The sequence below is a fragment of the Prionailurus bengalensis genome, chromosome D4, assembly GCF_016509475.1.
Source record: "Prionailurus bengalensis isolate Pbe53 chromosome D4, Fcat_Pben_1.1_paternal_pri, whole genome shotgun sequence".
NCBI lineage: Eukaryota > Metazoa > Chordata > Mammalia > Carnivora > Felidae > Prionailurus > Prionailurus bengalensis.
In genome coordinates, this window is record NC_057359.1 from 72,174,938 (window position 1) to 72,187,044 (window position 12,107).

The 12,107-nt window shown below is 36.0% G+C and overlaps 1 protein-coding gene across 1 annotated transcript in view; it reads right to left on the reverse strand.

The window, feature by feature from the left end:
- The window catches only part of SHOC1 (shortage in chiasmata 1), an 83,586-nt gene that overhangs the window by 21,926 nt on the left and 49,553 nt on the right, over positions 1-12,107 (reverse strand). Inside the window, 3 exon segments of the mRNA XM_043566687.1 lie at positions 5,196-5,268; positions 6,714-6,892; positions 10,253-10,357. Coding sequence (XP_043422622.1) covers positions 5,196-5,268; positions 6,714-6,892; positions 10,253-10,357 — 357 coding nt within the window.

Below are 12,107 nucleotides of genomic sequence, written 5' to 3' on the forward strand. Positions count from 1 at the left end.
AGCAGGCTCCACACTCACTGCGGAGCCCAACTCAAGGCTCGATCTCATGACCCTGGGAGCATGACCTGAGCTGAAATCAAGAGTCAGATGCTCAACCTACTGAGTCACCCAGGTGCCCCCGTTTTTTCCTTTTTATTGGTTGTGTAAGAAACAGAAGATCTATTGGATGCCACCTGCTCATTAGATTCACTTCTGCTTCTCAACTATAACTTAAATTTCTATGTTACTAATTTCTTAACAAAAAATTAATTTCAAAAATTCTGTACCCACACATACAGTTTATTTTTGGTAGGCATAACTGGTTTAGGAATAGCTAGTTCCAGTTAAAATAAAACTTACACTCTATTGGTATACTTTCATCAGTTGTAAAGTTCACAAAGGCATGATGTAATAATAACAAAGTAATGCTTACTTACTCATGTTTACTTGGCTTAATATGACAATAGTTTTAGTAGAAATAAGAAGAGGATGGGTACTATTTGTCTTCTGTATATAAATTTACAAGGTATTATTATTATTTAAAAATTTTTATTTTTAGTAACCTCTACACTCAATGTGGGTCTTGAACTCACAACCTTGAGATCAAGAGTCACATGCTCTACCGGCTGAGCCAGCCAGGCACCCCAAGATCATATTATTTAAAATCTAATCTCCAGGGGCACCTGGGTGGCTCAGTCGATTAAGCATCCAACTCTTGATTTCAGCTCAAGTCATGATCTCCCAGTTTATGAGATCAAACCCTGCATCAGGCTCTGCACTGACAGCATGGAGCCTGCTTGGAATTCTCTCTCTGCCCTTACGCCACTCCAGCTTTCTCTCTCAAAATAAATAAATAAACATTTAAAAATAAAATAAAATAAAATAAAATAAAATAAAATAAAATAAAATAAAGTCTAATCTCCTTACCTGATTTGTCTTAGCTATGATCCCAAAGCAGATTACTTACTAAGTGAACTGCTAGGATCTTCCAAAAAAATAGACGATGAAACCACATTTCTATTTTCTAACACTAGACAGAAAAAAAAAGGTCTTACTCCTAGACAGAGAGGACAGCTGCTAGTTAGAAGGAGTAAAAACATTTTTTCAGCTTAGAGAGTTAATATTTTTGTGTTAGTAGACCTTGTTGAAAGAAATTGGAAGAGTAGTGATGATATAATCCCAAAAGCCAAAGAAATAGGCATGTTCAGCATGAAGCCTAGATAAGAAGTGACATATACACTAATAATTTGTCCATGTGTCTTAGGTGTATTAAAGGGAAAGTTGCCCCATTAAGTAGGTTTAAGTATTCTTCTCTGTGGGACAGAAATATCAGAAATATTTCCTCAGCTTCTTCACAAAAATAGTCCTTCAGTTACCCAGATCCCTTGGTTTTATAATGCTAACATTGCTCATCACTTTCCTAACTTAAAAAAATGTTTTCAACTAGCCTGATTCCAGACAGTTGTAGCAGGTTCAGCTTCACAATTGTTAACTAATGCTTTACCAATTTCATACTAGAAATATCTTGTGAATTTAGTAGATAAGACCTCATCTGCCCAGGACTGGAAAACTGAACAAATAATAAGATCCAAGTTTGCAAATTTGGACTCTAGACACATGATAATGTCATCAAGAAGTAGCACTTATAGGGGCGCCTGGGAAGCTCGGTCAGTTAAGCATCGGACTCTTGGTTTTGGTTCAGGTCATGATCTCACAGTTTGTGAGTTTGAGCCCTGAATCAGGCGCTATGCTGTCAGTGAGGAGTCTGCTTGGGATTCACTCTCTCTCCCTCTTTCTCTGACTCTCCCTACTCGCTGTCTCTCAAAATAAATAACTTAAAAAAAAAAAAAAAGAAATAGCACCTAATACAGTTCTGCTTGAAAGAATCTTCCATTCTCACATTACTATAATTTAATAGTTAATTTTGCTAACTGCACTGATAAGCAGACATTTGTAATATGTGTATATGGTTCAGTTTAATCTTTTTCACTAGTCCCAGTCTACTAGGTATATAGAGAGGCATTCATTAGCTCATCCAGTTATTAATTTTTATTAAGTTCCTTCTATATTCCAGGCATTTTTGTGGGTGCTGGGAAAACAAATTAGGGCATAGTGCTTATCCTCCAGAAGCTGACATACTAGTGAGGAAAGCAGACAAGAGAATCAGTTGGTACAGTCCAGGATGGTACGTAGCGCCTTAGAAGTATGCACATAATACCCTGAAATCACAAAGGAAAGCATTTAAATCAAGGCTTCCTGAACAAATGTTTTAACTGATTTTTAAAGGATGTGTAGGAGTTAGCTGTTAAAGAAGGGAGAAGAGCACCATTATAGCAGAACAGAAGGCATAAGGGCATGGGGAAAAGAAACAGCATGATAAAGTTTGGTAGGGTTACAGCAAAGAAATATATTGGGAGATGGTCAAAGATGCAATTTATAGAGGGAAAATAAATAGTAAAAAAAGAATGACATAGGTTGAGTGTGGTATTTTATTTTATTTTTGAGACCAAAGGGCTTGGGGTGCCTGGGTGGCTCAGTCGGTTAAGTGTCTGACTCTTGGTTTTGGCTCAGGCCATGATCTCACAGTTTCATGAGTTCAAACCCTGAGTTGGGCTCTGTACTGACAGTATGGACCCTGCTTGGGATTCTCTCTCCCTCTCTCTCTGCCCCTCCCCCACCTGGGTTGTCTCTGTCTCTCTCAAAATAAATAAATAAACTTAAAAAAAAAAAAAAAAAAGAAGACCAGAGGGCTTAAAGATTAAGGGAGAGTCATTAGAAAGGAAGGCTGGGCTATGGAATAACTTAAGGAACACACTGATGCAGGAAGAGATAGGATCCAAAGCAGAAATGAAAAATTGGTTTTCAAAAGGAGGAGGTTCACCTCCTTTATAAAGAAAGGAGGAAAAGGTAAAAGAAGAAATTAGGTAAGTTTGTAGATGGTAGGGAAGAAAACTGAAGATTCTTACCCCATTAATGGACATTAAAAAGCATAATTCTCTTTTTTTAATGTTTATTTACTTATTTTGGGGAGGGGGAGACACACGCACATGAGCAGGGGAGGGGCAGAGAGAGAGAGAGGGAAAATCCCAAGCAGGCTCTGCACTGTCCACACAGAGAATGACATGGGGCTTGAACTCACGAACTGTGAGATCATGTCCTGAGCCAAAATCAAGAGTCAGACACTTAACCAACTGAGCCACACAGGTACCCTGAATAATTCTCTTAAAAATGAGGGGATGAGGAGTCATGAAACCTGGGTTGTGGGATAGAGCCCCACATGGGGCTCCACATTAATAGCACAGAGCCTGCTTGAGATTCTCTCTCTCTCCCTCTGCCCCTTTCCCTGACTCACACTTTCTTTCTCTCTCTCTCTCAAGTAAAAAGAAGAAATAATAAGAGGATGAGTAGCATAGTGGGGGTTTGTGGTATAGCCATTACATGGATAAGAATGGGAACTAAGAACATATAGAATGGTTGTTAAGAGGTATTAACAGCCCATATAAGTTCAGAGAAGATAAGTTTGTAGTGGTACCAAACTATTTTATTTTTTCTAATAATGCTCAGGAGCTCAGGTATAGAAACAGAGAAGTTAAATGTCTTGATGGATTCAGAGCTAAGGTTTAAATGGAAGGTACATTAGAAGGACAAGACTGATTAGAGTCATGGGCACATCACCAAGTCTGGAAAGAGAAGAAAGTGAAACAAAAAAGGAGTCGACAGATTACAGATCTCTAAGATGCTGAACATCGTGAAAGAGTTAATGTAGCTGTAGACAGAGAGCAATATATCAGAGTTTAAAGTTCAGAAGTAGCACAGTTCTGCATTATTACAAGGTTGATGGCATAGCCAAGGAATGAATATCATTTTTGCTGTGGGGGTCAACAAAACTAAAAGGTCAGAGTGTTGAATCATCATTCATGTTAAAGACACCTAGGATAATGGCAGGACTAGGAGTGAAAAGAATACCCTGAACCAGGTGCAGAACTGTCCACAGATGACAGGGAATGTTCAGGTGGTAACTAGAGGATGGCAGTTGGAATGGCAGAAAATGCTGTGGCAATATGGCATAACCTCAGAGATAGAGGAATAATGTTTTGGAAAGGATAAAACAAGAAACTAACCTTCTCATCCCTGTGATATATACATATCTTATATATCTCATATATCTCATGTATCTCATATATATACGTATGTGTACATACATATATATGTATACATACATATGTGTACATATACATATGTATATATATGTGTGTGTATATATATATTAGAAAGAAAGGCTATAATATACATATATATATATATATACACACACACATATATATGAGAGAATTATCAGCTTTTTTATGAGAGGGATACAGGGGAAGCCATATCATCTGGGGAAAGCAGGGTTTCACTTAAGACAAGGAGATGAAATTGGGGCACTTGGGTGGCTCAGTTGGTTAAGCGTTCTACTTAGGCTCAGGTCATGATCTTACAGTTCATGAGTTCAAGCCCCATGTCGGGCTCTGTGCTGACAGCTCAGAGCCTGGAGCTTGCTTTGATTCTGCATCTCCCTCTCTCTGCCCCTCACCTACTCACACTCTGTCTGTCTCTCTCTGAAAAATGAATAAACATTTAAAAAGACAAGGAGATGAAAAAGGAGAAGAGTTTAAATATAAGCAATATGTAAACCATAGCACAAGGTGGAAAGAATTGGCAGAGGGGGCAATAATGGGTAGAAGAGTTGAAGAATGACACTAGAACAAGACAGACCTTAGATGAAATCCTGATTCCCTTACTTGCGACCTATGAGATGTGGCATGCTACATCACCTTTATGAATTTTAGTTTCTTTATTTGTAAAACTGATTTACTAAAACTGATTTATAGAGTTGTAAGTATACAGTATTATGTAGCAACTAGTAGATAATTAATAAAAGGTGTTAATTGATAATAATAAATACATATGATATATAATGTATGTATAAGTACATTACAGTATATTTATATTGCAGACTTAAAGTCCAGATTTATTTCAAAACTGGTTATATCCCACTGAGTTATATACTTTTAAAGGATGAATTTTATGGTATGTTATTATATCTTAATTTAAACACTTAGATCACTACATTTGTATATGTTCAAACATTTGTTATCAAATGAAGCATAATTTAAGACTCCCAACTGCCATAAATAAATAAATAAACAAACAAACAAATAAATAAATCTCCCTACCTTCCATTTTGTTAAGGATTTTAATGAGTAAATGTTTCTCACCATCTGAGTCCATTCTTATTATAATCAGCACCTGGTCAAAAATAAGAATTTCATATATCTCTGAATAATTATTCTTTTCATAGTTATGCTACTATAACAAAAAAACCAAGGTTCACTGGTTACATGAAAATAATGACAATAAGATTACCAAGTAAATATGTGTTATAAAAGATGTCAGTGCTTAAACACAGAGGAATAAATTCTGGTAAGATCAAATATCAATGAGGAAAATATTCTAGGGTAGGGCATTCTTAGCATTCATGTACTTCCATAAAGGTGATTGTATATATAAGTTGTCTCTGCCTGCATTGTTAGTGTTAAATTCGACTCAGACAAGTTTGAATTTGTTAGAGAAAACCAACGATTTGCTGCTATACTTTCCTACTTACCATCACAGCTCTTTTTTTGGCACGGGGTTGGGGGGAGGACAATAAATCAATTTCAATTTTTTAAATTTCTTACTGATTATTTTACTTTATTTTAATGACTTAGGCAAGTTATCCAAGTAACCACAGAGTTGGGGATAAAGATATAGGAGGGGCAAAGAGGAAGAAGAAGAAGGCCACATTTACATCCAGATTTTGTGTAAAGTATTTGAAACATTTTTCAGCTTGAAAACATTTAAGAAAGTATTTCTTCTTAAGTCTTTTTTTTAAATGTTTATTTACCTTTGAGAGAGAGAGAGAGAGACAGACAGACAGACAGAGCATGAGCAGGGAAGGGGCAGAGAGAGAGGGAGACACAGAATACAAAGCAGGCTCCAGGCTGTCAGAATAGAGCCTGACGCAGAGCTCGAACTCATGAACTGTGAGATCATGACCCAAGCCAGGTGCTTAACCAACTGAACCACTCAGGCTTCCCCTCTTAAGTCTTTAGTAATGCAAGCTTCATATGCTTGAAGTAGCTTGGGCAAAAATCCCCAATATAATCCAAGGCATAAACTAAGAGCTTTTTTTGTAGAATCATATGAGATGAGATTCTGGCTCAATATCTAAAAGTAAATTATTGTAGTTTTGTTATCTGGTATATGCCCATGAACTTAAAAGTACCAGACAACAATTTTGAGATTTGGAGAGTCAATCCATAGAGAACTCTGTATAATAAAAATTAAAGTATTTTTAAATTCAAGACATATGAACAATGATGCAAAATCATCCTTTCTCTTGGTCTGATTCTGTTTTGTTAACTTACTTAAGGAGAAAACTGTCAAGGGACCAAATAGTCTAGACTACTTCATAATTTCAGAGTTAAATGCAAAAATCTATCTTATATCCAATTCCTTTTTAAAAATTAATTTATTTAAATTCAAGTTAGTTAATGTGTTGTGTAGTATTGGTTTCATGAGTAGAATCCAGTGATTTAACACTTACGTATAACACCCAGTGTTCATCCCAACAAGTGCCCTCCTTCATGCCCATCACCAATCCAATTCTTACTTAAGCTGATTACCGTTATCTGCTTTATTCCAGTACTTACATTAATCTGCTGTTCACTCTGCATCCAATTTAGTATCTGGCATCGCAGTTCTTGTATCTTGTAATTGGTTTCAGGCTTTTTTTCCCTAACAAACTGTACAATCTCCAGCTGTCTCCAAATGTTGTCCAGATAGGAGCCTAAGATGCTTCTGTAGATATCTTTTGCATTTGACAAATATCCTGTTAAAAATAAAAGTAGGGGGAAAAGGCATATCTTTTCATTCTTTGAGAAACTCCATGGTAAAAATTAAAAGGAAACAAGAGTCATAACAATTAAAATTTACTTTAATCCTTTTATGATTTTGATCAAAGATATTGATTAATAGAAACCTTAAAGTTGAGTAAAGCTTAAAATTATGTACCAAATGTCTCCTTTTAAGCTACCACAACATACTCGAATATATCCCATCTTTTCCTGCCTTCTGGCTTGATCTACACTTACATGCAAGTCCTATGGAAATGCCACCCCATTGGAATTTTCTTAGTATTTTATCTGTAGAATAAATAGATTGTACTTGATTTTTGGTTCTTTATGTATATGACAATCTCAGCCTATAAGCTCTTGGGATAAATCCATGATATTTATGCATAATTTATTTGTATAACTGCAAAAACAGCAGAGCCTAAATTCAGACCCACTACAAGCAGTTTCCAAACACAGAATCCTGCGACCTATCCTTGCAAGTTCATCTTCAGTAAATTTAGATTGTATCCCGGGGTTTTTTGCCTAAAAGCTCTCCTGGTAATTCCACAACACAGTGAGTTCTGTGAATTACTGAAAAGCACCTAGCATAGTAACTTATGTAGGTCAGGTGTTCACTGAATATTTTGGCAATAAATAATATATTTTAAAATTATGTTTATGTTCACATTTTTATATTTATGTGCATATTCAAATTTTACATTAGTACAGCTTGACTGATGGGCAATTTAGACTGACTTATGTTCTATCTTTTTTTTTAAGTTTATTTTTGAGAAAGCAAGAAAGTGGGGAAGGGGCATAGAGAGAGAGGGGAGAGAGAGAGAATCCCAAGTAGCCTCTGAGCTGTCAGTGCAGAGCCCATCGCGGGGCTCGAACTCAAGAACTGTGAGATCATGACCTAAGCCGAAGTCCGACGCTTAACCAACTGAGCCACCCAGGCGCCCCATGTTCTCTCTACCTTCTAATCTCTAAACCTCTTGCTGATTCTCTAGATCTAACTTTCTGAATGAGAAGCCTAATCCAGTACCATCCCTATTTCAATGGCACCCTATCATCTACAGAATAAGGTCTGAGCTCTTTGGTGCAGCTTACAAGGCTATTCATGATTTGGCTCTTTTTTATGTCTTCATGCTTAGTTCTTACCGCTTTCTACCTTGTACTCTTCACTTTAACTACATGGAACTATATGCAGCACACCCACTGGGTCATTCTTATGGGCTCTTAATTCTGCCTATAGTACTCTTTCATACTTTATTTACTTAGCAAACTCGTACTTATTATTATTATTTTTTAGTTTTTTAACGTTTATTTATTTTTGAAAGAGACACAGCGTGAACAGGGGAGGGGCAGAGAGAGAGGAGACACAGAATCCAAAGCAGGCTCCAGGCTCCGAGCTGTCAGCACAGAGTCTGAAGTGGGGCTGGTACTCACAAACCATGAGATCATGACCTGAGCTGAAGTCAGAAGTTTAACAGACTGAGCCACCCAGGAGTTTATTTATTTTTAAATAAACATTCAGCTTAAAGGTAACAGTCTCCATCCTTTGTATCATTAGTACCTATCTTTACTACAGTACCCATTACACAATACTGAATTTATTTATGGGTTAAAGCCCAGAAGTGAGACTATACCTTTAATCTTGAAAGTCATTACCTTGCTAGCTTGGGAGAGGTAACAAATTGGCAGCTGGGAGAAAAAAACAGAATTCTAGAAGGGTACAGGGCAGGCAGCCAGACCCCCATGGACCTTTCTTTCTCTGCCACTATGCAAAGAAAAAAAGAAAAGAGGACAACCTAATTCACTCTTTGACTTTGAGAGGTTTAGAGTGAGAAAACTCTCCACTAAAAATGTCCAAAGTGTCTTGGTTATTCCTTATGGCTTGGGACCTAGGGCTTAAGAAGTTTGCTTGCCAACAAGAATTTTAATTTTACTTCTAGAGTATTCCTCAAGGTAGCCAAATAGCAATGACCAAGTTTGACTGAGCAAAAGTATTTCTTTGAGGAGCAAAAATCATTCAGCCCAAGTACATAGTTCTTAATGGTCTCACTTAATCCTTGTGTAGATCGTAAGAGTACTTAAAGGTGAATATACTTCAAATAATCCTCCATAAATATTACTTCTCTAATTCTAATTCTCTAATACTAGTAAGTTTGAGCAGCAGTGAGTCACAATTGCACTCTCTCTATAGCACGGAGAGCTCAGATGTTTTAGATTCTGATATTCTGCCTTATTATTATGCTTTAATAATCAGCCTTGCTTTTGGTAGGACTGGTGACCTTTCATGGAAGCTGATAAGTATAATGAAAACAGATGACTAAATAGAAGGACAAGTGATATTACACCCTTATACCAATTGCAGGTTCTGTAAACTAGGGCTGGAGTCCCTAATCCATAGTTTTCTTGGGATGGAGGTAAAACAACCTGATCCAGCATCAATACCCAAGTGGTTTAATTGGAGAAGAAAGGAAAAGCAACATGTTAGGATTTCTAAAGGTACCTGTAACATAGTTATAATACTTGACCAGATAATGCTAATACAATACTTGGCCAAATATTATTATTTCCAGTGCTTAGAGGGAGGACAGCTGTAACTCATTGCTGCTCAGTATTTACCAAAACCGTGGATTAGAGAAATAGTTGTCTGGGTCATAGATTAGACAAAACCTCTGGGTCACAGATCAGAGAAAAATTATTTTCACTTTATATTTTAAATAGGTTCTAGAAATTCTAAATTATAAAACAATTCTATAAGTATACCATTACTAAACAAATCTAAATAATCCTGCAATAAGAGGCCTAAAGCAGTAGTAATGTATTGAGACAGATATTTTAATGATTTTGATAGTTTGGAAATAATTTCCAAAATCTTAACATTTTGTAATATATTCAAATAGTTTGATTTTTATTTCTCAAGTAATTCATATCCTAATTTACATGTAAAACTAAAAAAATTGTAAAATATCTTACTACTAATAATTTGGTTATATTAGTTATATTCACCTAGCAAAGATTCAAAGCCACGACATTCAATGAGGACCTAAAATGTACATGCCAAAATATCATCTTACATTAAAAAGTAGTGCATGAAAATGATTATATAATCAAACCTGCTTGAGGCCATTATGAGTCTACAATTCAGGCCTAGATTAGAGAATCCTAAACCTATTTTTTTAAATCATTTTTTACAAATGATTTCTTTCAATGAATATAGGCAGCATAAAATATACATTCTATTAGAATTATGTCAAAATGTATATAGTGCTTAATGTGCAAGTAAAAGAGGAAATAAAAATATTTCAATAGGACTAAAAGGGGAAATAAAAATTTATCCCACTAACCCAATGCTGTGTCCAAGCAGCATGTTAAAAGGACATCTCTAATTGTTACCAGAAGATGTAAGAGAGCAGCATGCTTGTATGTCATTTCTCTTTCATCATTCATACCTAAGCAAGCAGAAATATATTTAAAAACATAAGATACACATCAGAATTTTAGAACATGTGTCAGAATGCTTAACAATAATAGCTAACATTCATTATCAGGTGCTTACTATATGCCAGGCTGTAGGTAAGCTGGTTATTTCATTGAATCTATAATAATAACCCTATCAGACAAGTTTATTATGATCCTCATTTTATGGATGAGGAAATAGTCTGAACAAGGTTAAGTAACTGTCCAAGGTCACTTTGTTTTTGTTTTTGTTTTAAGTTTATTTATTTATTTTGAGAGAGACAGAGACAGCATGAGTGGGGGAGGGGTTGAGAGAGAGAGAGAGAGAGAGAGAGAGAGAGAGAGAATCCCAAGTAGTCTCTGTGCTACCAGTGCATGATCTCACGAAATTGTGAGATCATGATGTGACCAGAAATCTACAGTCAGATGCTTAACCAACTGAGCCACCCAGGCACCCCTCTAAGGTCAATTTGTGAATAAATAAGTGGTGGAGCTGGCATTCAAACCCAGACAGCTAACCTTAGTGTTCACATTCTTGTTGCTTACAAAGGATATTCAATTATTTCTACTCTTGGTAGGAAAAAAGGCCAGTGATTCCCAGTTATGAAACAAAAAGCAAATTCAACTCATAACTTTCCAACTGGTGAAGAGAAAGATGGGGATCATAACATAAAGCAATACCTTGAAATGGAGGTAGGCACCTGGGAATATTTCTCCAAAGATATGACTCAAACAAGAGGTGTATTTACAATACAAGAGATGTATTGGCTACTTAATGTGTTCCATGTAGTTCCAGAGCTTTCTGAAGATGATAGATTGGATTTTACTATGTGCAAAAGTGAAACCAAGAAGATAGGAGTCTAGGCCCACTGCCCCAATTCAACCAGAGAAGCTCTACTTTTCCATGTTTTATATAATGGGATCCCATGAAATATTTATTTGTACAAAACGTTCTGCTGAAAAATTTGAAAATTGCTCATCTAATCAATTAGTGAAGATCAAGGCAAATAAGAAGTAGTCACTGGGAACAAGGGGCAACAGGAGAACCATTTATGGGTTAGTATATTCAGCCCTTCTAAGGACTTGTGGAAACAAGTCAATCATGACCTGGAATGGATAAGAACAGGGCAGAGAAACAAGATTTGGTATCATTTTTCTTCTGTCTTTAGGAGAACATTTCTTGAACATCTCTTATCATGCCAATCTGCAGCTGATGAATTTTCAGCTTTCATGTGTCTGAAAACATCTTCATTTTACCTTTGCTTTCATAATATGTTTTTGCCTAGTGTAGACAACTAAGGTTTTTTTCTTTCAGTATTTTAAAGATTTTACTCCACTGTCTTTTCACCTGAATTATTTCTGACAAGAAATTATGTCATCCTTATCTTTGCTTTCCTTATGTAACATACTTTTTCTTTTCCCTCTGGCTGCTCCTACAATTTTCTCTTTACTGCGAGTTTTGAGCGATTTGATTATGATATGCCTCGGTGTGGCTTTATTACGTTTCTTGTGCTTGCTGTTCACTGAGTTTCTTGGATCTATGGGTTTTAGTTCTTACTAAGTTTGGAAAGCTTTCAGTCATTATTTTTTCAAATATTTTTCTCTTTACCCTCTTTTTACCTCTCTTTGAGAATTCTGGTTGCTATTATGTCTAGCTATCTGAAGTTGTTTCATAGCTCGCTGATGCTCTTTTCTTTCTATTTTTAGATTTTTTTTTACCTACCCGTGTTTTATTTTAGTTTC